At 39.4% G+C, this 27,580-nt stretch overlaps 1 protein-coding gene across 2 annotated transcripts; it reads left to right on the forward strand.

Annotated features, from left to right (window-relative positions):
* The first annotated feature begins 1,947 nt into the window (after positions 1 to 1,947).
* SLC40A1 (solute carrier family 40 member 1) lies at positions 1,948 to 27,109 on the forward strand. 2 transcript variants are annotated; one of them, XM_030241556.2, is made up of 8 exons: positions 1,948 to 2,117; positions 11,231 to 11,298; positions 15,448 to 15,607; positions 16,400 to 16,515; positions 16,842 to 16,968; positions 19,955 to 20,197; positions 22,059 to 22,718; positions 23,813 to 27,109. In XM_030241556.2, exons 1-8 carry the CDS (start codon positions 2,102 to 2,104, stop codon positions 24,130 to 24,132), a joined length of 1,710 nt encoding a protein of 569 aa, XP_030097416.1. In that variant the 5' UTR covers positions 1,948 to 2,101; the 3' UTR covers positions 24,133 to 27,109. The 2 variants fall into 2 exon arrangements, with proteins under 2 accessions (XP_030097416.1, XP_030097415.1); XM_030241555.2 differs by lacking the exon at positions 1,948 to 2,117 and adding an exon at positions 10,765 to 11,023.
* Positions 27,110 to 27,580: the final 471 nt, after the last annotated feature.

The following is a 27,580-nucleotide window of genomic DNA, read 5'->3' on the forward strand; positions in this document are numbered from 1 at the left end:
AAGTAGGCTGACCAGTGGGTTCTCACTCTGCAGACACTGAGCTGCTGATAAAACTTAGAGGAAAGTATGACAAGCTATTCATATGCTTTTCCTGGAGTAGGGAGCTTGTGCAGCATGAGTTCAGCATTGGTATCAGTAGGTTTGGGAGCATAAATCTTACCATGAGCTTTCTGAGCATGTACCCTATTTCCCTGGCCAGGCCCTGTAGCTGCTGCTCAACCCCATGGTGCCAGAACAAGACTGGAGGGAGAGACAGCATTAGAGATACCCCTGCATCAGTGACAAGACCCCCAGGCAGAGGGAATCCAAGATTACTGGGATTACTGGTTAGCACACTGCTGTATAATTTCATTTTGGTGTCAGTGGGGAGAAAGCAAGCAGTGAATTATCAGTGTTTCCATCCAACTTTCAGTTAAGCCAGTTAAGCCACAAAAATATCCTTGTTTTTCTTTCATATTCACATGTGAATATTTAGATGCAATGTCACTTTCTGCAACTTCTCAAGTCATGTTATACGTGATGTTCTTGAAAAGTAGCAATTGGGTTCTATAGTTTGGAGATGCAACCTGTATTTTTTAACCTAGCTGTTATTTTTTGTTAAAGAAGTACAACTTGCTGTAGTTTTTTACAAAACCTATATGTGTCCTTGCTTATGTTCCCATTTGAACATCTTGCAGAGATGTCAAATTATTTTTCACTGGGTTGCCTTGAGCTACAAATCTATTAAGCTCTATAAGTAAATTTCATCTTGGAATTTAATACTATTTTGGCCTTTCATCAGTCTTTCTAGTTCTCCTTAGAATTAAAAATATTACTTATTCACTGATTATTTAGAGGAGAAACAGAAGTGGACTAGTCACTTGATTAGTGTGGCATATCTGGTATTTCATGTACTAATTCACACTGAATAACTGACTTTTCTATTGCTATATTAGATCATGATAATATACATTAGTCAGTAGCAGTACCTGACCAAACACAGCAAATCTTAATTTTCAACAAACTAAAAATATAATTCAAAATATTTAAGAAATAGTTTGTTTGGATAATTTAGAAACAAACTTTATTTCAGGATGGCTAATGAGTTTTCTCAAGTGAGCTTTCTTCTGTTACGCAACACTACCAAATTAGGTCAAGTTGTGATTTCATAGATAGTTGAATCTATAAAACCTGACACACAAAACCTTAAGTAGATTTATAGAAAAGACATGCATATTAAGTTGGATGGAAATTGCTGTTGATTTATGGCACCCATAAAACACTACTGGCCTAACAGATAAGACTGTTTGGCCTTCCTGAAAGACTTCAGTCTTGAGCAGAGGAATTGTTAGGGAAAGTCAGACTGTGGTGATTTTTATGAATGTATTTAATAATACAAAATTTTAACAAACCCCTATCGCCAACAGTTTACTTTGATGCTAAGGTAGGAAAAAACCCTAAAAATGGTCCTTAAAAATGGTCCTAAGTTCAGAGAGCTGATGACCAATGCTAAATATATGGTCATATATATGATAATCGACAGTCCCATGTGTATTATTTACTCTTGGAATCTAATCTGACAATCAGTTGGGCACATGATTAGCTGATAGATAGTTGTACACATATGATTTACTGGAATCAAGCATTAACTAAACACAGTATAATAACAGGTGAAAATGGGTAGAGAAGGGAGTAGATGGCAATAACAAATGGCAATGTCTTGCTTGCTCTCCCTCAGCATAGACCGTTTTTGATGCAAAGGAATGAACAAATCAGCTCAATGCCCTCCTACTGTGAATTTGGCCTTTCATCTTCAAAGCACTTTCCAAACGTTTATTAATTATCTTTACAGCAGTCCGTAAGGCTAATAGATAAATCGCCGCCTTCTGAGGAGAAACTGCCCCACGAAGGTGGAGCCATTGCTTGGCGGCCGCGTGGTGAGTCAGCACGGAATCTGAGATCAAAATCCAGAAGGGGCCGGCGCCCGCGCTCCTGGTCACTCGCTGCAGCTTGTCTCTTTCGTGGTCTTGTCTTCCTGGTGCCAAAGACTTGATTTTTTTGTTTTCCTGGTTTTGTTCCCATTTGCCTTCTGCTTCCTGCAGGCCTCACTGGAGATCAGATCATGTGCAAATTGGCAGGTACAGTTTTCATTTTTCTTTCTTCCCTCAGCCTTCCTACTTAAGTAAATGCCCAGCCTTCTTGTCCCCTTATGCCCTATCCCTGGACTGTGCATTTTTGAGAAAGTAATAAACCTTGAATTGACTGAATCTTACATTCATTAATTTGACAGAGCATAATGATGTAATTTTTCTAATTAAATGGCTGTACCTAAAAAATCACAAGAATGGATCTCATGTCTTGAATCAATTAATGAAATATTTCTTTTGATGGCTTCCTGTAAATCTCCAAGTCTAGATTCCTGTACAAAATGTTAAGGATCTCAACTATTTTATTCCAGTGATTCCCACAGCCTATAGCCATGTATTTAACTATCTAAGGAGTAATGATTGTGAAGACAGGCATGTTCCCTTGGACAATTTGGAATGATTCTTACCTTCTTAGTCAGTACCTTATCCAGTTACAACTGCAATTCACTACCAGAGCAGAAGCTCATATATCCTAGAGGCCTCACTTTCTCTTCTCAGACTGCCTCCTAAAAACTAGTCAGGTTCCCCACTAAGACTCCATCCAAAGGTTCTCTTGGCTCCAAGGGATCATCCTGGAGAAAGCTGGCCAAACTAAGACCAAGTAAATTGCTATTAAGTGATAGCATTTCAATTGGTTGTGTGTAGGGGTTTCCAGTGGAAAATGCTGGACACAAAGACTTCTACAATCTGAAGTAGATTTGGGAAAACCGAAGGTGGCTCTCAATCTCCCTGGACCTATGTTCTTCCCTGTAGCTGCTGTAAAACCTCGTGCAGAAGTGCTGCTGAGTCTCAGTGTAGAAAGATTGGCAAAGTACTCTGAGAAAAGACAAAAGTTTGCCAAACACATGCTGTCCTGAAGTTACAAAAGCCTCAGTAAGATTATTATAGAGTAGGAATTTGATCTATTTTTCTAAATTTAGACATCTATTACCATCTGAGATGACAGAGGCTATCCTGTCTGCCACTCAATTAATTCACCTGTAGAGCTCAGGTCTCTTCCAGGACCTATGTTGTAGTTGCCATTTGGATGTTTTACTTTCACAGGATCTCTTGAGTTAGATGCCTATGTTTGGCAACTTATTTTGACCCTACATAACATGTAGTTGCTGTGCAGTTTTTATCTAAATTAATCACTGTCTTGAAACTTGTTATGGACAAAGCATAAACAAAACACTTGTTTTGCAAGGGGAGGTATGAAATCCATTGCTGGCAATAAGAATGTGGTCAAAACAGAAAGACTACAGAAGAAAGGAATTCACAAATGAAAAACCTGTGCTCCTCAGGATGGATGTGAATATTGTGTAAATAGACATTAGTTAGAGGTTTAATTGTGACAACGTTGTCTCTCATAATTATAGGTTACAAAACTCTTCTGTTTGCTCTCAAGGTTAAACACATCACAACAATGCTTCTGACCATGTCTGACATCCAGAATTGCCCCTTCACTTAAGAAACATCCTCTGCCTGTTTATCCTTTATGATTTCCCAACCACTTTGGAGCCCAATACTTAATTGACTTTGGTGTGGATTCTCATCCTGAAAACACTTGGAAGCACGTGCATAATTAATGTTTGAATATTTCTACTGAACACAGTAATGGGCAGTTATGTGTTTTAAAGGACTGAAGACGTTATTAGTGAGCAGCCCATAGATTTAAAAGACTACTTAAATTTAACTTGAAATGCAACTTAAGTCAACCTCTTCTGCAGTGAAGCAAGAGCCCTCCCTCAGCCCCAGCTGAGGCCAGAAAAAAAAAATCAATGTACTGTATTAAGACAATTTGAAATCCTTTGATCTTACCATTGTTTCATATTTTTTGTGTGTGAACCCATGTGGTGTAGTTTAAGAATTTAGCTATTATACATCTGTTCTTGGCAGTAGCAGTAATATACAGACTTCTTCAGATTTTTTTCCTTCTCCTAGTTGTTTTAAGTTGTTTGAAAATATTTTCTCTTTTTCCTGACATCAATGTGTCAGGAAAGGATTCTTGTTACCTCAAGACTCAAGTGCCAGGCTTCATATGACCAGGACCCCATGATGGTGCTAACCTGCCGTATCAGTTCCCTTAATTTATTAATGATCATTTCATCAATTTGGGAGTGCTAGCCATAATAATAGGGTGGAGAAGTATTAGATAACAGCAAGTTATCAGTCATATGTGTGTTTTCTTGTCAGATGATTAAGGGTACTGAGTAGATTTGTGCTTAAGATATTTAAAAAAATAAGAGCTCTGCAGAAACAGGTAAGCCACATTTCCAGCGCTGCTAGAACAGTGTTTGCACAGAGCTGAAACTGAGGGCTAAAACCTCCTCTGGGGCCAAAGGCTTTGAAGAACTTTCTGATGCAGAGGAGTTTGTGTCCTGTCCCTGAGCACACTACATAAATATATTTCTGCTAGCAGACTCCACGTTCCATTCTGGACATTGCAGGGTCTCCCAGGCAGTATCTCTGGAATATGATTCAAGCCCTGGGTGGCATTAATGAAACAGAGAGAGTGCTTTCTGTGGTATTATGTCAACTTTCACTTCAGATTAGAAAATTAACAAAACAATATTAATATGAATGTTCTTATTAGAGCCCTTATAAAAGACATTTCAGAACAAACTGAATTTTTCAGGTTTTAGGTTTTTAAAAATCTTTAAATTGATTATTATGCTTGCCACCCTTAAAGAAAACAGCTTGAAGATGGACAAAGCTTTCTGTGGGAACAGCTTTCCCTGTCTCTTAGTTGAAGTTTGCTGTGTTAGTGAAGGCATATACCATCAGTGAAAAGAATGTGTCTGATTGAGTCTGAAGGGTAAGCTGTTCTTTGAAAGCTAAGGGTAGGATTTATGAGAATTGAAGCCTAAGTAATTGTAGAATGATGACTAATTACTAGATGATTATGTTGTCATTATTATTGTAAATAATCAATATAGCACTAACATCAAAGGGTTATGGTAATGACATTGCAAAGGGAAAAAGACTGGCTTATTATTCTTAATAAGATATGGCAACTTAGTTAATCACTGTCTAACATCAAATACAGGCAGGTGGTAGTATGAGGTTTTTCTGATACTCAGCACTGTGTGTCAGACTCATCTCTGCAGGTTTTGCTAAAGATGTATTTGGCTCAGTGTCATGCCCCAGTGCAGAGCCCCGTTCACACAGGGTGCTGTATGTGGGTGAAGGGCTCTACCTGCAAGATCAATGGCTACACAATTGATGGCTGTTGAAGTGCATGGTATTTGCATAACTCCAGAACAGTTCAAATAAATGATTTTGTTTGTTGGCATATGCTTCCTTCACCACGTCATTCTAAGTACATCTTGTACTTTATGCTTTACTTCCAAAAAATTGCTTTCAAGTTGTGGCTGGTTTGAACATAACTGTATCTTGGTCTCCAAAGACAAACATGTTTTTATAAAGACTGTTCTGGAGACACCCAGAAACAGAAATTGATAGTGCAACTGAAGCTCTTCCCTTTTCCTGCTGTGGGATCACTGATACTACAGGTTGTTCAATTCAAGCTAGTGGCAGGTCAGAAGAAACTTGTATTCCCTGATTCACTTCTATTCCAAGAAGTTTTTCAGCATTGTCTTAAATCTAGAAATGTTTTTGTTTGGTCTTTATTTCATTGAAATCAATGGGAACTAAATATGTGCCTGAAGTTAAAAATGTGATTTTAAGTATTTTCTTGGCATAGAAGCAGAATAAAACATTGCAGAAAGGTGAACAGGGATATCAAAATCTGATTGTCTTAAAGAGGTCAGCCATTACCCCCAATAGGAGTTATTTAAGAGAAGGATACCTTTTACTTCTAACAAATGATTTTTTTAAAGGGATATAAATGCTGTCTGACTTGCATTCGTATTTGATTTTATTGTATGTATCAAAATTCCTTAACAATGAATTAAGGAATAAAGGCAAAATTCATAGGTATTAGAAAGCTGTGGGGAAAATAACAAATCCCAGCTTTTTCATATCGCATACTAAAATACACACAGGAAACAAAACACTGTTTATAAAGCATTCTTTTATTGTTTAGTAACAGAACAATGCCACAGGATAGGAGAAAAACTGCAGTAAGTTCTAATGAAGAAAACAAACCAAATGAGCTTCAATTGCAGATAGGCTGTTATCTTACCCTCCAGACTCATTTCAGTCCCTTCCTCGACACAGTGTTCCAGTTCAAGTAAATAATTCCCTCTCTTGAGAGTGAATGTGCAGTATGATATAGGCAATTTGCAGAAATGGTACTCTTGACATTTGGGTGTAAAACATCCACTTGTGCCTAAGTAGCTGTGGTGACTTCTTTTAATTACTTTTTTCTCATTTGGTACAAGATGTTTTCTTTATTTGAGCTTAGGGTACAGTGTTTTCTTATGACAAATAGACTAAAGGAGTCTCTTGTTGAAACCAGTTGTCCTATAACAGATGGCATAACATGTATTGTAGGATTTTCAGTTGTTTTGGTCACTAGTCAGGCTATCACTTATCAGTTACAAACGTTTAGCTTGCTTATGTGAACACAGAGATGGTTCAGCTCCCTGAGCTGGAGTTGTGTAGAAGCTAGATAATTCTAGCTTCTCCAAACAACCCTCTCAATTCTGAACTTGCTGGAGGTTCTGCATGGTTTTCTCACAAGTTTGTCACAGGAGCCTAGCTCTGGTCCTGAAAATAATGATTGGTTCAGGTCATCTAGCCCTGAGAGACAGGAGCTGTCACTTTGAAGTCTGAATGAAACAAATCCCATGAGAGCTCCCACTGTGGATATTAGAGCAAGTGGGAGGGAGTAGATGTTTATTAATGACCATTAGTAGGTATAGATGTTCAAATTACTGACTTGTAAGTGACCTGAACAGGTCTGGAGACTTTTCTATCCCACCTCTGCCTGTTTCCCTGTGCAAAAGCATCGCAAACTCGGAGTGTCAGCTGATCCAGATGGCAGTCCTGGGAGCTGAACATGTAGGGTTATGAGCAGCAGACCCACAGCTTTCCATGCCTAAGTCATAGCAGGGGGCAGTGCAGTAAAGGCTTCTGAGCTTCACCCTTCAAAAGACACAGATTATATATATCCTTTCCAGTTTTGCTTGGCTTTGTGTGAGCTGAATGAATAAAAGACCACTTTGCACACCAAGAGGTGTGTCTTAATGAAGAATGGCAACAGCATGATAATTAAACTTCATGAAACCTCTCAGCTGAGTGTACGATCTGAGTGTGCATGAGGTCTCTCACTATGATTCATGCCTCTTTGGTTAAACCATGATGACAATTGTGAGTATTATTTGGTAAAATTGCTATTGTTCTACATTCAGCAGCTCTATTACAAGCACAGTGCTTAAAGAAGCTGCCACTGATGTGGGCAGTTGTTTAAAGCCAAAATACATCCTCTCTTATTTTTTAAGCTGTGTCGTTCCTGAAAGTGTGTCTTTGACTATTACTGACATCATAGTTATGCACTTACCAATAATGAAAATATTTTCAGTTGTTTACACCTAATAGTTTAATTGTTGCCCTTGTTGCCAGAAAAATGAAATATAAGAGTTTTTTGTTCTATCACCAGTCTTATTATAAATACTTTGAAGAATGCCTTTTGAATGAAATTTTTTTATATTTAAATCAGAAACTTTAAAAATCTAAAAACTAGTTTAGTATTTATATTTCTTCATTCAAATAATAACTTGAGAAAATATATTAGTAATATATTTTTAAAAAAGCTTATGGAAATTACCCACTGAAAAAACTTTAGCTAGGAAGACTATAACATAAATATATCTCTTGTTAATTCAAATGTCCATGTTCATTCTGCCAGTGACCATTAGTCAGGCCTGGTCTCAAATCCATGGCTGGTGTGCTGTGCCATTGTGTAAATTGTTGCTGCAAGGCTGCTGAGTCGGGGGTGTACAAAGTAAAACTGGCAGCTCCTCTCATACAACTTCCAGCTAATAAACATCCTAAATACATCAGAAATCTGTAAATGTTGTGAAAATACTGGTGAGCCAGTCAACCTGAAAAAAAGACCTGCATCTTTAAAAATATATTTACAGAGGCTTCACAAAGCAATCTGATAAAATTTGGATTTTGTGGAGTATTTATAAAAATATTTGAGGCTTTTTTAGCAGCATCTTAGATGTAAAAATCAAAGTGCTCAAGCTACTGTATTATGTTGGACATCAGTATTGTAAGAGAAAAAATCCTGAGCACAGACTGACTTTAATAAGCATGTTGGGAAGTTTATCAGCAAAGTGGTGGCAAATTTGGGAGAAAAACTATGAATTTCCCCTACCTGCCAACTCAACTACCCTGCTTTTGGAAACACCTCACAAATCAGCTATGGCCTTTTAGCTATATATCTAAGTCCTCTGGACATTTGGCAGGGAAATTGGTAGAGAAGGGTATGCCTGTGGATGTAAGAAATTCTGGCTAGTGCCTGCTGGCAGCAAGTACCCTCTGTCACTGTGTGCAGTGACTCTGGTGTGCCTGGGACATGTGTGAGCTGTAGTGGACAAACTGCAGGGTTTATCTGCACCATGCAGTCTTGTGCATCACCCACTGTGCTCCGAGGACAAGCTGACCTCACTGCACACACAATACAGCCTTGGCTGCCATCCCCTACAGCAGCATCCCAGACACACACTGTGCTCACTCTGTGTCCCACTGGACAGAGCACACATTCTTCCATGACAGAAATCCCAGAGACATACAGCAACCAAAGGATGTTGTCCATGTTTTCTTTGCCTCTTGGCAGAGCTTAAATATCACCCAAACCCAATTCATTACCAGTAGAAAAAATTGCCGAGATGATGATTTCACCTATATAATCCAATGCACTTGTATGAAGTTCAGTAAACACTCAATCAGAAATTATTATTTAAACTCTAATTCTAGAGAACTAGAAACTAGAGAGCACATCTTTCTCTAGTAACAGAAAAAGGTCTAACCAGCAGTACTGTGCTGTCAAATGTTCCTGGATGAACTGCTGCAGTATCACATGTCTGTATGTGAGCATTATGTACATCACAGATCAGATCAGACCTCATCAATCCAGTCACCAAACCACAGCAGTGGCAACAAGTGCCACCAGGGACAGTGCTGGAAAAGATGTGAGTCCAGTGGGATAGTCTGCAGTGGAGCAGGGTAGGCATCTGTGCCACAGAGCTGCTCCAGATTGTGCTGCCTTCCTGCTGAGATACAAGGAACAGCCAGGGCTTAGACCCGAGTTCATGTGTGTGTATACCTGTGGAACACACTGACCTTGTCAGTAGAAGTGCAAGAACTGACAGTTAAGAGACTTAAAGCCACAACATATTAGTTTTGATACGCTGTGGGTTTTGTATTTAATATGGGCTAATAATATTAAAATTGGTAAGGTTTAGGAAATGTAATTATCTTTTTAGCTGTTAGTAAAAAAGAGTACAGTTTGAGCAGTAAGGCTGTATAAGAAAAACCATCAAGAAAATTTACTCTGCTTTTGATGATTATCTGAGAAAAGATTTTCTGCAAAATTTTAAGGAATATACCATAAGAAGAAAACACTTAACTCACCTAGGATAACCAATCCCATTAAAATACCAATTTTAGGCTTCCTATGTTTTTACTGAATTTTATTTCTGAATTATTTTTTCCCAAGGTGTAGTTCCCATTATGCAAAGTATAATCCATGATTCATGCATAGAAAGTCACCTAATTAATGTAAGAATACTTTGAACAAGATCACATGAGTGGCAACACCAGGACAGGTTATTGGTCTGTTATGTCAGGCATTTGCTTCTGGGGTGGCCTATATACTTGGGGGAAAAAACCAACCAACCAACAAAACAAACAAACCTCCCCAAAAAAACCAAACCAACCAAACAAACAAAAACACAACCCAAACTAAAAGCAATTTTACACATAGATGAGGGAACTTCACAGTATTACACAATGAAAATATAATCTCAGCTCTGGCAGCCAAGAACAATCATTATGATTTCAACCACACATGGACAGATAATTTTTAAATATTTTCATAGTATCCTGAAATAGATCTAGCTTGTTGTACATTTTGACTGTTTCTTGACTTCTATAAACATGCATTTTTTTGTGGTGGCCAATACCAAAAGTAGGTCACGTAGAGTGCAAAAAAAGTATTTATGGTAGGAACTGGGATGCTTCATCTGAAGCAGAGAGCCTGAGCCAGCAGCAACTGGGTCAATTCTACACCACCTTCATCGGAATAGAAAAGCTATTTCAATTAATTAGCTAAAATTTTGGTACCCTGTTTAGTTGAGGTTTTTTTCCTTGGAAGCTCAGAATTGAGAGCACCGTCCTTTGGCAGTGTTTCAACCACCGGCTTGAGGTACTTGGCGCTTCTCTTACAAACCCAGGTTCTTCAATCTGCATACTCAAAGACGTCACGTTTTCTAACATGCCAGAAAACAAAAAGGCAACAGCAGAGAGCCGAGCCAGAGGCAGCACAGAGGGGCTCACGGTTGTCGGGGTGCCACCTGCGGTGCCCTGAGCCGGGGCTCAGCATCCAGCGCTGCCCACCGGGAGCGGCGCGGGTGCCCCTCTTGCTCCGCCGGGCTCTGGCGGCGGCGGGGCCGGGGCCGCCCCCGGGGCGGGCCGGGCGGGGGCGGTGCCGGTGCCGCCGCCGCTACAAAAGGCGCTGCGCCGCCGCTCCCTCGCCCGACGCTTTCGGCAGCCAGAGCACCCAGCCGTGCTTCGAGCGGCGCTCGGCCCCTCCGCGGCGGAGCGTCCCCGCCGCCCGCGGCGCATAAGGCCAAGGCTTTCCGACTTCAGCTACAGTGCTAGCTAAGTCGGGGAAGGCAACACGGAGCGAAGCCGCGTGTCCCCCCCCTTCTCTCGGCAGCGGGCAGCGGCGGAGCGGGCCGGCATGGCGCGGGCTGCGGAGCCGGAGGGCCGGCGGCGCGGCGGTCAGTGCGGACGGGCCGGCCCCGAGCGGTTCCGGGCGCGGGGACCGGGCGGGGCTGCCCGCGGGTGGGGGGCTCCGAATCGCGCCGTGTCCCGGTAGCGCCTCCGCTCGCAGAACGGTGTCCACGGCAGCGAGCTGTGCCTGCCGTAGCGAAATGCGGTGGATGTGCCGCATTTGCTTTAGCATCTGTTTCTTATTTCTCATCTAGGATCTGTGATTGCCTATTTTACGTCTGCAAAGTTTCTTCTTTATCTTGGACATGCACTGTCCACTTGGGTAAGTAAAATACTGGCCTGGTAGAAGTAGGATTTTATTAATCTGGCTATGATTTACCTGAGCTTTATTGGTGCTTTCCAGAAATCTTCACAAATTAGCACACCACCGTAGAGGTCTTGTTACAACACCTTGCTGTTAAAAGTCTTCATAATCTTTACAAGATATGTTCAGTAGGTTTAGTTTTAGTACAGAGTCAATTCTTGGATGGGCTGGTTCTGTACCTTTTAATGTTTTTAGATCACTGTGGAACCAGTGAGACTCCTTGTAGAGGAGCAGAATGAGAGAGAGCCCATTGTAGAGTTATATGTGAAGGACTCATATTTACTAATGGGAGTTGCTCAGTATTTACAATGGACTCAATACTGCCACTCACTAGCTAACTTTTTGACAGCAGCTGGAGTTGTCCTCTATAAAATCACTTACCTCCTGAAATTTCCTTCTCTGCTAATATAACTTACTATACCAGCTTTTACTCACTTGAAGAATACTAAAAAAACCTACCTTAAGATATGCACTAAAAATAGACACTCTGATTCTGTTCCACAAAATAAAATTAGGAATATGTGTGTATTTTAACACAATCTTAAGTCTCCATGCAATGGCTTGGTTCACAAATAAATGGAAGGTTCCCCCCATTTCCTTGTTCTGTGTTTTGGTCCTGTGTTGGAACATTTCGGTTGGTTTGATGTACATGTTGATCTCCAGTTACAGCAGCACATGCCTAACTCTGGAGCTTCTTGCTTTTGCTAACCTGAAAGGTCATGCTGATGTTTCTCTTAATGAAAGCAGTCTTTGAGTAGTACCATATGTTTGTTTAAACAAATGCAATATTTTGGCAGTTGTTAATATCGAAAAGCAGCCAAGCAGCTCCTTCAGAACCCAGGGCTTATTGCCTGCCAGTGTTTTTGTCAGTCATGCCCACAAAGTGCCTCACTGGCAAGTTGGCCAACCCTGCTTACTCCTCTCTGGCCAGTGCTTCACAGCTCTGTGGTGGGCTTGCTCTGAGTCCCTGAGTAAAGGTGGCAAAGCAGAGTTAGAAAACAGTCTTGCACAAAGTAACAAATTATAGACTGCAAGATGTCTAGAAATATTAATATAACCTGGTCAGGTCCTGGTGGGTTTTGTGCTGAAAATCTTGACTCAAAATACCCCCAACCAAATCGGCTCAAACCAACCAAATCGGCTCAAACAACAGAAGTTATTCTGCAGTAGCTTATTTTGACAGAACTGGGTGCAGGACTTCACCTTTTGTATCTCCTAAGCTTTGGTGTTCCTGAAATGTGAAGGTTTTTGCTACCAGAAACAGTAAACAAATACCTGAATCTTCAGAATACCAAGTAAGAGATCATCTTTTTTTTAGAATGGCTCTGTCCACAGCACAAAACCCAAGAGGAGAAATGGGGTTTTGCTGTAACTGAGAGAGCTGATTAGGTTTCTGTGTTACTATGCCATTCCCAAATGCCAAGAGAGGCTGTAAATGATTAAACATGTCACATCTCCAGAAATTTTCAGACTTGAACAACATCTAGACTCTGTTGGGCCCTTGCTCAGTCAAGTATTTGAATGTGTGCCTGGCCTCAGGGATCTTAGTAGGGTGGCCAGCAATGCTGCCCTGGAGTGCCAGACCTTATTCTCTTGCTGTTATCCCTCAGCAGTAAAGGAACAGCATGGAACTGGGTGCACATTGTTGGTGTCAGGCCTAATGTTTTCCAGGAGATCAGCTGATTCCAGCTTCCCAGCCTTATCTGTGCCCCTCAGGCCTCAGGAGGTGGTGGCCTGGCTATTCCTTAACTTGTTGGCTTCAGTTCTGATGTGGATTGTATTTATTCAGTATAAGGTGATTATAAGTAATTTTATAATTACAGAAGGGGAGGAGCTGTCTTTAAAAAGATAGTGATGCTGAACAGCTGTAGCTATTTGAAAGTTTTCAAAAAGCCACATTTAAAGGTGGGACTAAGTGTATGTAATCAAGGATCTGCCTGTTTCTGTAAACAGTATTTGCTGTTCAAATTTTAATAGCTCTTTGCTTGAAATGACATACCTGCTACAAAGCTCTGCAATCCACCAATACTGTTCTTCTCCTTGATCTTTGCTTATTCTTTATGGGTTTTAATTCTTGAAAGAAAATCATACTTTCTGGTTGTAACAGCTGTGGTTTCCCCAAAAATCTTCTCTGTGGGTTGACCTGATCAAAATACTCTGGGTAAATGTGTTGGATCAAGTTGAACAGTGTTCACAGGCTCTCAGATAAGTGTACAGCAAAATCATGATTTCTCTGGAGTCAAATTAACTTTTCCATGAGTTTGAAGTGAGATTCAGTTTTTCACTCTGACAGTAGTGACAGGAACTGACTTGTACATGCTTAGGTTTTTTAAAAAATGCCTTTCATTTTGTCTGAATCCAGTAACTGAAATATCTATGCATAAACAAAAAAGCCAAACTTTGTATGAAAGGGGTTTTTTTGATTGTTTTTCTAGCTTAATAAACAGTTATCTAGGTTAATTCACCTGCATGTATTTTAAGTGAAATCCTATATAGTACCACCTCAGGAGGTCATTAAATTTAAGGGAAAGCAGGAATTGGGAAATGATATGCCTGGGATATGATTGCTGGGATATTTTCTGTATATTTCTACTAGCTAACCATGGAATGTAAATGGAACATATTTACAGAAGGCTTTAGGTGTCTCGAGTAAAAAATGGTTTATAATATATGAGAGGAGACACAATATGATCATGCTTATAGTTGCATTTGTCAATTTAGTTTAAAAAAGCATACAAAATACCCTGGGGATTTTACTTGAAAAGATGGAATTTTTCTTTCCATGATTGGAGTATAATTTTTTCAGCCTGTGTTTAAGGAAACAAGTATCAAAGTTTACATTTTACAATGTTTGCAGAAAACTCCAGTGAACTCAAATAACATTGCAAGGCAAGTGCTTTTTGTGTCTGTACTATACTGAGGGCTAATCACACTTTGCAATTATTTTGACCCTCCAAATAGTATGCTTTTTATGTGGCTTTTGATTGCTGTGTTACATGGTTAGATATGGCCAAAATCATTTGGCTTTGATTTTTAAAAGTTCTTTTATGTTATACCTCCCCCAGCCCTTCCGAATATTTGAGGTCCTTAGAAATTTTACTCTTTGCTGTATCACATAGCAACTATTTATTTAAGATAAGGCAACAGAAGAAAACAGTTTCATGTTTGGTTTGTAGGAGACTAACATTAGAGACCCTTGTTAAACAACCTGTGTGCCCTAGAATGGTATGAATGATTTCTATTCATCTGGTTTTTTACTGATTACAGAAAGGATTTTCTGTCATGTATTGCTGCAATATGTTCAAAAAGTAAAGTGAGATGTGACCAAAAAACCTCCATGTATTTATTAGCAAACCTAAGAATGTTTTGAATAGAATGAAAATTGCTTCACTTGGTGCCCAAATTGCTAAACACATCCCTTTTTGTACCTGTAGCAAGTGGTTATCAGGACACATTACGTTAAATTAGCAATAGGCTGAACTAGCAGTGAGTTTACAAAAGGTTAAATGAGCTATGCTGTTCTGCCTCCTCTGAGTAATATGCCAGTGCTGAACACTAAAACCAGCTGAAGTCCATTGATTTTAGAAACTTCAGTTAACATTTACCCATATCTATCCTGATTTGTATGATGACTTTTTTCCACTTGACTCATTCTTGTGTTATAAAGCAGCAGTTAGGCTTTGATCATCTAAGAGCAAACTGCTGCCTTGAAAAGTTATTGAAATAGTGATGGTAAATCTGTTGTTAATATTTGATCTGTGGTGGAGAATTTGTGTAAGCTTCTTGAGGCTTGTTGGATGTGGCTGGTGACAGACTTTGTCCAGTAATATACTAATAGAAAATATCTGGGATTTTTGGATTTGTGGTATTACAAACTGTAATGATCCACTTGATTAGGGTAGATGATCTTAATGACACTGGGATAAAATCAATGGTGACAGGATGCATCAATCAACAAACCTCCTAAGAAACCAACAACCACAAAAACCCCCCACCACCTCTGTACCTATAACAGACCTCTATTTCAGTCCAGAGCTTTAGTAAAATAGTGAACCTGTGTACCTCTGAAGAGCAGGCAGTAATGTGTGTGTTCTCTTACTCTTGAAGGGAGATCGGATGTGGCATTTTGCTGTCTCTGTGTTCCTGGTTGAGCTTTATGGAAACAGCTTGCTCCTGACTGCCGTCTATGGCCTGGTCGTGGCGGGATCAGTTCTTCTCCTGGGAGCCCTTATTGGAGATTGGGTGGACAAGAACTCCAGGCTCAAAGGTTAGATGCCTTGAGCAGGTTATTTACCTTCCAAATTCATGTTAAAAAGGTGAAGCTGACGGTCAGATCAAGCCAAATGTGAGAATGAGGCCTGCTCATCTGAGAAGGGCAGAGTGGTTTCAGAGTGGTGATGGTTATACAGAGATACTCTCAAAGACAGCAAAATCATGATGTGTCTGTTACTCTGACTAAACCCATGGGATGTGTAGAGATGCATGGAAACACAAAAGGTAAAAAAATGTAACTTTAAGGACTTCTGTTTACATTAAGACACTAACATACACATGTATTTTTGTTGTCTTTTGTCTGGATACAGATATCTTTCACTTGAGTGTAAACACAATGCATTTGCATTCGCATATTCTATATATATGCTGTAGTCTGTTTTACAAATAAAATGGGATCAAGTTCTTCAAATGAATTTTTACTTCCCAAAAATTTTCAAAATAGTATTCTTTCCATGGTGGGTTGAAGATTAATTTTAGAGGTTTGAGCTAGGTTTTTGCTACTTGAAACATACTGTCAGCATTTAAAGAGGGACTTCGGGAGAAGACCTACATTGAGTGTAAATCAGGAGCTACAAAGTTACATTAGACATTAGTTTGTTTCTCTAAGACAATGGAAGATTCAGACTCTACTATGAAGTATACTTTTGCCACTTATGTTTAGGGGGAGACTAGGAAAACAAGGCTGTTTTATAAATCTGTGTGTTCCTTAATTATGTCCACCTTAAGGCTATAGTTAGCTCATTCTTATGTTCATAATTGTTGCTCTCTGTTTGGTTTAAAACAGTGGCCCAGACATCCTTGGTTGTGCAGAATTCATCTGTCATCCTGTGTGGTGTTATCCTGATGATTATCTTCTTGTTTAAGACACAGCTCTTGACATTATACCATGGATGGCTTCTTGTGAGTGCTTCAGCTTGTTAATAAGAAATTCATTTGCGAAGAAACTTTGGGAAGCATGGGAGATAGATGGATTTTTATCTTAATCTTTAGTTCTTTAATCTGTACATATGTTTCTGGGAGTCAAAACTGGCAAATGAAACTGCACTTGTTAGGTAAACAGAGATGATGATTGTTTTTTGCTAGGAATTGTAGACTTGACCTTTTTTTGTGTGAAGAATAATGCTGAAATGTATGGAAGCAAATATAAAAGTCTGTTCTGCTTGTGTAGAAAGTGGAGATGTCCATCAGTTTTCTCACATTATAACTCTTTCCCCTCATCTCTCTAGACATTGTGCTATATCCTGGTTATCACAATAGCAAATATTGCCAATTTGGCCAGCACTGCCACAGCGATCACAATTCAGAGGGACTGGATTGTTGTGGTTGCAGGGGAAGACAGAAGCAAACTGGCAGGTGAAATATATTGCCTTTATAATACCTTGCATGTCTTACTTTCCAAGCTTGATTTTATTTTTGTTTTAAGACTAGAGTTCTACAGAGATCAGTGCATCTTTGAGTTCCAGATATTATGAGAAAACATCAAGTAAAAGGCCAGCCTTTATTTTGCTCTTCTTCACTCTGGACTACAGCTACCGAGATCACAAATTACTGTTGTGATTACCATTCAGCTAGGCATCCCCAAACTTGTTTTGCCCTCCTCTGAGTCCTGCTGCAGCTCTGTTAGGAAATCTAGTCTTGCTGAACAAGCCAAGTGTTGCAATACTTTATTTTTAGGTGCCTGGAATGAAACAGAACTCTTGCGTAACTGGGCTCCTCTCACAGGGATCAAAGAAAGATGCATGAGAATGAAGTCCAGAACAGTTAAGCAGGTATATTAGGGAATTGCCAGTAGGTAATACTGTGCATGCAGGCACATTTGAAACCTTGCATTTCTCTAGCATTGGATGTCTAACTCAGAGCTGTGAACTTTATTCAGTGGCAATTGGAATCTCTGCTTTCCTCTGACATTGGGTACTTGTGAGCACAGACTACAGACAAAATATTTTCTAGGCAAAAGATGATTTATGTTTGCTCCTCCCCCTGTGCCCTTGCACAGTGACATTGATACTACTAGGAGAGAGAATTAATTCCCATTTATATCCTATTGCAGCTTGATTGTCATGATACTTCTTGGATGTGAGAGATTGGGATTCTAACCAAGGATGCACAAGGCAAATTACACCAAAGGGTCTGCTACAGTCTGGCAGTACTGCTCCTCTGATTGTAACACAGTGTGGGAAGCAGCATTTTTTGTGATGAATTTGGTCAGGCTGTATAGGCTCTGAACCAACCCCATAAGGGGACTTAAGCCTTCTCAGATAGAGGAACTGATACTGAACTGCAAACAAGGCACAGAGCAGTTTAACATTACCCAGACCTCTATAGCTCACCTCTGTAGTTTAGATATCTTCAGGCTTAGACAGCATTTCAGCTTCTGGACTCTAATTTTGTATAAAGCTGCCTGAACTGCCCATAGAATTCAGAGTCCTTTTAGAAGTTTCAATCCTGTATTCCAGATTTTTACTTGATGTTTATCTCCAATGAGGGAATATTTACCCATCTCATCCAGGAAAGGCTAATTCTTAGATGCATTAAAAGTGTCATACCTTTATTTTCCAGTCTGCAAATTTTCTTCCTTAATCTTTTATTTTGACCTTGCAGTGCCTTTATAGGTCATGCCTTTTGTAGAGCAGTAATGCAGGTGAACTTTCTTTAAACATGTGAATCACAGGTAGAAAAATAGCAGCTATCTGTAAAAGTTTTAGCTTAATGAGAACTATTAAAAATTTTCTTGTTGTGTCAGATCTTACTCAGCAAATCATCTCCCCCATCCCTGTCCCACACAGGCACATGAGTTAAAGTACAGACCACACCTGCAGAGAACTGCTGCTTGGGAGTCAGTCCTGCCTTCTTACTGCTTCGTGAGCTCAGGCACAGTTGTATGACTACTTACATTTTTGTACTGAGAAATCAGGCAAGAGATTGTTGTAAATTCTCTTATGACTTGATTGAGAATGAAAACCAGTGGATTAAGCACCTTAGTTCAACAGATTTATCTGAAACATCCTTTCCAGGCTGAACAGGCTTGTTTTCTGTTTACCCACGATGTAATGTAACCTGGAGACCATTGAAACTCCCTAATAATGGAGAAAAAAAATGTTAAGTGCTGACACCAACTTTGCAGCTAATACTGTTGTCCATCTCTGCATTGTTACCTTTCCTCAAAGAGAAATCTTAATTATGCAAGTTAGTGGAATAGGGAAATAAAAAATTACCTTAACTTCTCCTTTGTTGCCCTTAATTAGTTTTTCCACTCTTTGTACCTTTTCTGAGTGGAGTTATAACTTGACTCAAAAAACAAAGGTTAGTTGGTTGGAATTTTTAAAGCCAAATATTAGGCAAGTATCTCACTTAACTATTTGACTGAGGTTAACATTGAATTGACTTGGAAATAGAGTAACCCAAATGTTTCTTTAAGGACTAATTCTCTACAGATTCAATAAACAGCTTCATACTGATGTAGAATTTCACTTGGCCTTCACAAGCTCTAGTTTTACAGTAGGACTCTGAAAGGGGCTTCATGTGTGAAACCACTCATGAATTGTCGAGCAGTTTGTAGGAGTGCAAGAATGGCACTATGAATTGGAAACTTACTGGAACCCAGACCGTTTAATGACAGTAAAGTAGATAAGATTGAGGAGGGTGAGGCATTCCCTAGCAGCAAATGAAAGATGCATTTGAGCTGAGAATGGGTTGCTTGTTTTGACTGTAAACATCAAAGGACCAGAAAGGAGTGAGGACTTTGGTTGATGGCAGCTGTAGGCATCCTTAGATCTTACTGAACAAGGAAATGTAAAAGCCATTTCAAAGTTCTGCTGCTATCACAGTGGTTCTTTGGCCACCAGTTATTAGAAGTGAATGGAGGAGGCTAAGAAATACGTGCTCCAGTGTTGGGAGATAGATTACTATCTTCCCAAGAAACAGTTCTACCTTCTGAGGTTCCTGGAGCTGTACATGCTAGGTTTGAGTGTTACAGGGCTAGAGCTCAGAGTCCACAATATCAGTGCTGCGTAAAAGTGATCTCATCTCATGATGAGCAGTTTTACCTAATCTCATGATGAGCAGGACTATGCTGCCACTGTAAACCCAACATTCTAAACGTGGAAGACCTCATGCAGGCAAAACTGTCAGGAGTAGGGTTTTAGCTTACAAGCACCTTGGTTGATTGCAGTGAACTTAAATATTGAAACAATCTGAAGGTGCTTCTGGTTACTTCTGGAACCAGTACAGTTGGAGCAAGACTTGTAGCTTTACCTTTATACATGTGCAGTTCAAAATTATGTCAATGAATATTTCACTGTGTTCACCAGTCATTTCATCATCAAATAATTTCTGACAGATATGAATGCTACAATAAGAAGAATTGATCAGCTGACCAATATCTTGGCCCCAATGGCTGTTGGTCAGATAATGACATTTGGCTCCCCCATGATTGGCTGTGGATTCATTTCTGGCTGGAACCTGATCTCCATGTGTGTGGAATATCTGCTGCTCTGGAAGGTTTACCAGAAAACCCCTACTCTGGCTCACAAATCTGCAAAAGTTGAAGCATCGGAACTGAAACAGCTGAATGTAAAGAAAGGTATTGAAAACACAGCAATGTAACTACTCAAATTCACTCTATATTCATTGCATCAGTCAAGCCAAGTGCTGACTCTTGTCTTCCACGGGCGCTGCTTTCAGGCTACATAGCTTTCTACTCCTAGCTTGGAGTTTGCAGGTTTGGGGTATAGATACCAGAGACTCTAATTGAAGCAACACTACTTTGTGCAGCTTTTTGAGGAATTTCATAAAATGCAGCCACAGAATGAATTGTCTCCGTTAACCCCTTAGAGCAAGTCTGCCTTGCAACTTCAGGCTGACCATAAGGAATACTCCTACCATCAATAAGCTGATGAGCTGGACCAGGCCCTTGGCTCTGTAGGGTCTATAGCCTCTGTAATATTATTCCTTGCTAACTCATCTCTGTTTACACATAGTACTGACAGGCTTTCAGGAGGTTCTAGAATATAGATGGTCATGCTTCTATTCTGGCATGACTTCATGATTTTTACATGCTTCAGGAAATCGTGGAGGAAAAAAATAAACTCTTCTGGCCGTCAGCTCTGCTTCCTTGGCCAAGCAGTACAAGTGGGATTTGCAGTGTAGGTGCCTATGGCTCTTACTATAAGTAACACTAAAATTAATATTAAAGTTACTTTAGATAGATTCAATGTCAGAAATTTAAATTCAGAAGCTCAGTTTTTATTGTGAAGTAGTAGCAATGTCAGATGCTGAAATACTAAACTTAAGTATTTCCCCATTTTTACAGTATCAGTATATAAACTACTGAAAGCTCATGTTATGACCCCCAGCTATAACATAGGTGGGGGCTTTTGTTTGTGTTTTGTTATTGGGTTTTTTTGGGTTATTTTGAAATATGAAGAATTCATGGGTTGTGTTTAAATGCTAACTAATAATGTTGTCTCACTATATTGTGAGTTAGAAAGCTGCTCTTAAAACTGCTGAAGAGATCTATCTTTCCAGCCATCAGATCCATGGTGGTAATAGCTGGTCCAGTAAGCTGTTGGACCAGGCTGATGGCAGTTGAGGATTAGAGAACAAGAGAGTGTAGAAGGCTCCACAGCTTTGGAACTGGCTTTTAAATACTTCTGGAGAATGAAGCTTTTAGCAAATGTCAATATGTAGGAAGCACTTATTAATCTTTGCTGTTGCAATATTCTGATTTCATTAGAAGACCTGTGTTTTTAAAAGTTAGTGAAGTACTTCAGGCATCTCACTTGCTGTATGTGGAGTTAGTTTTGAACTTAATAGTGTAAAAGCACTGCTCAGGCATACAGACACTTGTGGAATTTCTATCCTCCTTACTAGAGTAAATAGTGCTGTGAGTTTTTAGATTTTTGTGATCAGTGGAAGTGCCTTTATCCTTTATTGCAGTGAGAATGGAGTGATAAAAATGCATAAGTTTTTGGTTTGTTTGTTATTTTTTTAAGTCAAGTGTTGAAAGCTTTTGACTCTGGATAGGCTTCAGCCTTGACATGAGATACTGACAGATTTTTAAGTATGCCCTTCTTTGTTTCAGTCAGTGCTTTTAAGCATACAAAGCTGTGTTAAAATGCCAACTGACACTGGCATTTGTTAAGCAAATAATTTCTCTGTGGAGCTGGGGCATTCAGTCACAAGTCTAGAAGCAGGCAGTGCTTTTTCTTTCACTGTTTATCCCTATCACTGGTAGGGATAAACTTTACTTGGTCTTACTCCCCAGGTAGGATTTAAGAACGCTTTAAATGATTTTAATTTAGGTAATTAAGAGAGAGCTTGGCAGTGGAGTTTGACTGATGCCTTTCTGCAGTAGTGAACTTAGACACACCCAATTGTCTGTTGCTGTACACTGTGCATTTTGCAGGCAGGAGTGTACCTGACAGCTCCATTTCTGTTTACAGAGAGTGACATGAAACCTGCTGAAGGAGTGCAGCTCATTATTGAGAAAGATGTAGCTTGTTCTGAGCCCCAGCAGGAGAAGGAAGTCGGCTGTGCTGCCCGGATTGCCGAACCTTTCATAACCTTCCGGGACGGATGGGTTGCGTACTACAACCAGCCGGTGTTCCTTGCAGGCATGGGCCTTGCCTTTCTCTACATGACTGTCCTGGGATTTGATTGTATCACTACAGGCTATGCATACACTCAGGGCCTCAGTGGCTCTGTGCTGAGCCTCCTCATGGGAGCCTCAGCAGTCACTGGAATCCTGGGAACAGTGGCTTTCACTTGGCTTCGGCGCAAATGCGGCCTCATTCGCACAGGCCTCATTTCTGGAGTCGCTCAGTTTGCTTGTCTGATCTTATGTGCCATCTCTGTATTTATGCCTGGAAGTCCAATGGATTTGACTGTTTCTCCATTTGCTGACATCAGTGCCAGGCTGTTTGAAAATGAGCCATTGCCTACTATAGCACCTCCAGAACCTGAAATGATTTTTGCAACTGGAATGCCCAACTTGTTAAACGGGTCTATTGCTCCTGCCAACAGTGACCCAGAGATGAGTCCTGAGCCAGTGCCTTTAATCTCTGTTAGTCTCCTGTTTGCAGGAGTCATTGCTGCTAGAGTTGGTAAGTATTATGTCTCTATTGCAGTTTGGTTTAATATCTGCTTTTAATTCTAAAAGTTACTAAATACAGTTGATTTTAGAATTAGAGGCAATAATTGGAATGTTACATCTTGTTTCTGGGGCTAGGTGATTATACTTCACGTAAAAATGAAATGATCCTGCAATAGTATCACAGGGTGAAGACTGCAGTACTAACTCAATGTATATTTTATGTCACTAATAGGAGAAAAGTTACCACATTTGGAGATGATTGTAACATATTTTTTGGAAAGCTTATCTCTAAGTTATTTTTGTTCATGACCAAATGAAACCACTTGTTACTAGGAAACAGCACCAAACACATCTGCTGTGAAAAACCTTCACATTTCAGAGTTTACTGAATCAATTTTTTTAAATTGTCTTGGTGTTTAGAAGGGAAGCTTTGATTTGGATGACAGCTTCATTTTTTTGAGGTATTGCTGGTTAGCATAATATTAGTATCTGTCAACAGAATAGGCAGTCAAATATATAAATGTAATGTACGGTAATGGTCATCTGGAGAATCATTATCCTCAATTTCTGCAGTTTTTGCTGAATTCTGGAGTAATAAAATACTTGATTCTCATCCATTGAGGTTTTTTGCAAGATAAGCTTCTAAAGCTGAGTTGTGAACAGACTAAACCAGAATGGAAGCTGATGTCACCCATTTGAAATTATTGTGTATTCTGCATAGTTTAAAAGATGTTTGTGGTTCTTTTTAATGCAGAACTTTAGTGATTGCACCTAGCATGAATACACTGTAAATACCTGTAAGCCAGCTAGTTAAACAAGAAAAGGATGAGTAAAACATTGGCTCTGTAGTCATGATGAAACAGGACGTGACAGGCAACTTTGTGTGTCAGGTTTATATATGTATTCTTTCATGAAATTTTTTATAAGAGGAAAGTAAATTGCTCTTGTCTGTGAGTGTGAAATCAGTTCTAGTCAACCAGAGGATGTCTTACGCTGTGCATTTTTGGTAGAAGTGAGTGCTTGGAAGGATGAGTTGAATTGTGCCAGTGATGAGTTTGCTATGGGAAGCCCAGCAGTATGGATAATTGTTTTCTCTCTCCATAGGTCTTTGGTCCTTTGATTTGACTGTCACACAGTTACTCCAAGAAAACGTCATAGAATCTGAAAGAGGCATCATAAACGGTGTCCAAAACTCCATGAATTATCTTCTGGACTTACTGCACTTCATCATGGTCATCTTGGCCCCAAACCCTGAAGCTTTTGGCTTATTGGTGCTTATTTCTGTGTCTTTTGTTGCAATGGGCCACATAATGTACTTCAGATTTGCCCAAAAAAGCTTGGGAAAACAACTTTTTGTTTGTCACACTCCTGATCCCAAAGCAGCCCCTGACAGTTCACCACCTGGTAACACATCTACTGTCTGAAAGGATCCACTTCTCTTTACTAACTTTGCTTCACAAATACCATGGTTAAGCACATAGGCTTCTTTTTATGACCCTGTTTGAGGTGTTTCTCTAGAGTTGAATGCATAACTTAGCTCTTTGGGGAAGCTTTCCCAAGAGAGAAAATTCATTTTACAGGGACCCTGTAAATGTTTCATGTTTGGCAGAGAACAGCTTGGTTGGATCTTGATAGCTGCAGTATCAAAGGCTCCCCACAAGTCTGGTGTGTGATCCCAAAAGTACTGTTCAAGTTCCATGGCTGACCTCCACAGTGATATTATGGTTAAGTGGTTATACATACTCAATTTACCATGAATTCTGAATAATTCTTGTGTTCATTGAGTAAAATTAGGTCTTTTCCTTTTTAGTTACTTCAGAATAATTTTTTATACAGTATTTGATTGTTTGGAGTTTTTCCTCCAATATTCCTTTACCATGAACAGTTCTGCTCACCTTTATTCTTAAACTGATATGAACATCCTCTCTAAACAGTGGACTTTGATGGTCCTTGTGGGTCCCTTCTAACTCACAATATTCTATGATCCTTCTTGGATTCTTCTAATAAACAATTTTATTTTTTTCCCCAAAACCTTCATAGTATTTTGTTTTGATTTAACTTTATGGAAACACCTTTGCAGGTTTTTTGCATGTTTCCTTACAAATTAGAATACTGTTAGGTACAAGATATTGTATTACACTTTTGTTGCACTTCTTAGAGTAAAGCAGCCTCATTTAGCAAAAGCTATTGATGTAATATTACAAAGCATGGCTTTTAAAGTGCAAATTGCAGGTTTGCTCGGGTTTGATGTAGCAGAAAGTGCTAAGGTCAGGAGTACTGGTACAGAAAGATAAATTCTAGTGCTAACTTAGTTTTTGCCTCAGACTACAAGCAGCTTTAGTTAATTTTCCAATATATCAGGCTTTAATAGGGTTTCTGAAAACAATTGCATTTTAAAATGGTTAATATTTAATGCAAAAGGTAGATTACTTGCATTTATCTGATGTGTATGTGAATTTTGACTTTGTTCTAAAATATTGCAAAACCAGTGAGATGATGGACTGAGAGGCCCTCTAAAGCAACTTCAGAGCAATGAAAATGATACATCCCCTCTGTTCAAGAAGTTCTTGCCTTTTTTGTTCGTTTTGGGTTTTTTTTACCCTGCATGTGTACTAACAGTAATTCCATGGTCATTAACCCTACGTGCACTTTTGTGGAAATTCTGCACTTTGCTTTCTCAGTAGAGTTGAACCTGGTGGTGTTCTGAGCTTTTCTATGCCTTGGCAGTCTGACTTCTAAATTGAAACATTGGTTAAATGTTTGTTTGCAGAATAAGTAGTCTGTGAAAACATAATGTCAGCAACTTGTGAAAAGTATCCTCTGTAACTTCTAGGCATTTTTTTTTAATTTTTAGGTACTGTCCTTCATAGTCATGTATGCTGCCAGACTCAGCCCTGGGATGGAAGTGTGGGAACTCCATTGAAATTAAAGGCGTTACACCAGGGCTGAATCTGGGCCAATCATCACAAATTTTGTAACAATTACATTATCCATCAAAGTATGTAAAGAACCTCTAGTGGCTTTTGTCTCAGATATACTGTGTTGTGAGAGGTATGAAGTGGAATGAATGGGAATCCAATGTACAACCAAAGCAGTTGTAGCCCATAGTTTTCAATAACTGGATGTAACAATTTTTCTCCTCCAATGGACCAAACCTGATAATTACTCTACGTTGCTGAAAGCTTCTCAGGGATGTTTTCACTAGGTTCATAAGTGTTTATACTTTGACCAAGCATTTGGGTTTTGTTTTGATATAATAAACTAAAATATGTAATTTAGAGTAGGTTTAAAATTTGTGACTCAATCCTGAGTGTAACTTAAGGAAAAGGGAATTTTGCCATCAGCAGAATTTGTCAGAAGACAAAACAAGCTTATCTAGATTTGTAGAGTAAATATGTCCAAAGGATAGCTTTATGTGGTATATGATAAGTAAACTAGTAAATAAAATAGCTCTGATTTGCCAAATATATTTTCTCATGTGTATCTAATTTAAATTGGGACCAGATTTTAATATTGTTAAATATAAATAAAGGTAGTCCAAATGTCAGTGAATGCCTCTATACTGCACTTTGAAAAACATCTGAATGCCACTGTATACCTTGGACTCATTGGCCATCAGGGAAACAAAGCTGAAAATGCAGCTTTTTTTTGTGCTGTCTACAGTGCACAGACCCCAGGGTGCCTAAAATGTGATGCTGTAGCACTAAGCACCAGCCATCCCAGAGAGGATGTATTTCTCAAGTCTAGAGAGCTCTAAAAATGTGACAAATAGAGCTGGGAGCGTGCCATGTTCCTGCCTGTTCCCAAAGACTTTTTTTTTTTTTCCTTTCTCCAAGAATAATTTAGTCTTGTTTAACTGGAGTAGCAATTTGTTTCATAAATAGTTCCAACAGATAGTGCAGTACTATTAGAAGAGGACTGGAGCCTCGTATTTGGTAAACATGATGTGGTTAGGATTCATATGTGCACATCACAGCTGGAAGGCAAGACAATCCTAAAATAGAAAAGTGAATGCTAGTTTGAAGACAAACAAGGAGGTTTAAATTTGAAAATTTGTGTGTATTGGTCTTCATTGGATGTCAAAAAAAAAGTGTGCTGCTTGAGCACAGCCCATTTGTGTGTGAGTCCAAGATGTGTACAGACGCCTGTAGTCATTGTGCTTTGAAGCAGTGTGGAGCATGAAGTCTTACTTAGCAGAACTTTCATGAAGTAAGCATTTTTTGGCCTTGTATTTATTTATTTTTTTAAAAAAATGTCCAAATTGGATGAAAACTGCCCTTAATGCACACACTAGAAATCAATCTTACCAGAATATTTTATTATACAACCTTATGCTGGACATAGTATTGATTTATGTATTACTATTGTTAAAGCTAATTAATAAATTTGCATAAAAACTTATTTGTCCTGTATTTTTCAGTTTGTGGTATCTGAGTATGCTAGACTAATCATGGATCCTGTGTAGAAAGCTTTTTTGTATGATGGGCTGGAACTGCCATGAAGCACAAACAAAGAGCATTGAGGAGGAAGCAAATAACAAATGTCAAAATCTTTCAATGATCTGTTACTCTTTGGTGAATTGATTTTTATGTACCATCCACAGTGCTTAGTTAAGACACAATTGGTGAAGGTTTTGCAGCCTCAGCCTGGATCTTGCATTGGCAATAGAACAGTTTTGTGTCTTGGCCTGCTGAGCCACAGAAAGCAAACTATTGTACTTTGACATGTATCTTTACCATACTGAATTTGAGATGATGGCCTTCTGTAGCAGCAGCCTGTAGGTGAGAGCTCTGGGGATAGGAGTGGTCAAGGTTTAGTAGTCAAGAGCTTTTCAATACCAAACCCAGAATGTTTATGGGACTGATCCTGCCT

This window comes from Serinus canaria, chromosome 7 (genome assembly GCF_022539315.1).
Source record: "Serinus canaria isolate serCan28SL12 chromosome 7, serCan2020, whole genome shotgun sequence".
In the NCBI taxonomy this organism is placed as follows: domain Eukaryota; kingdom Metazoa; phylum Chordata; class Aves; order Passeriformes; family Fringillidae; genus Serinus; species Serinus canaria.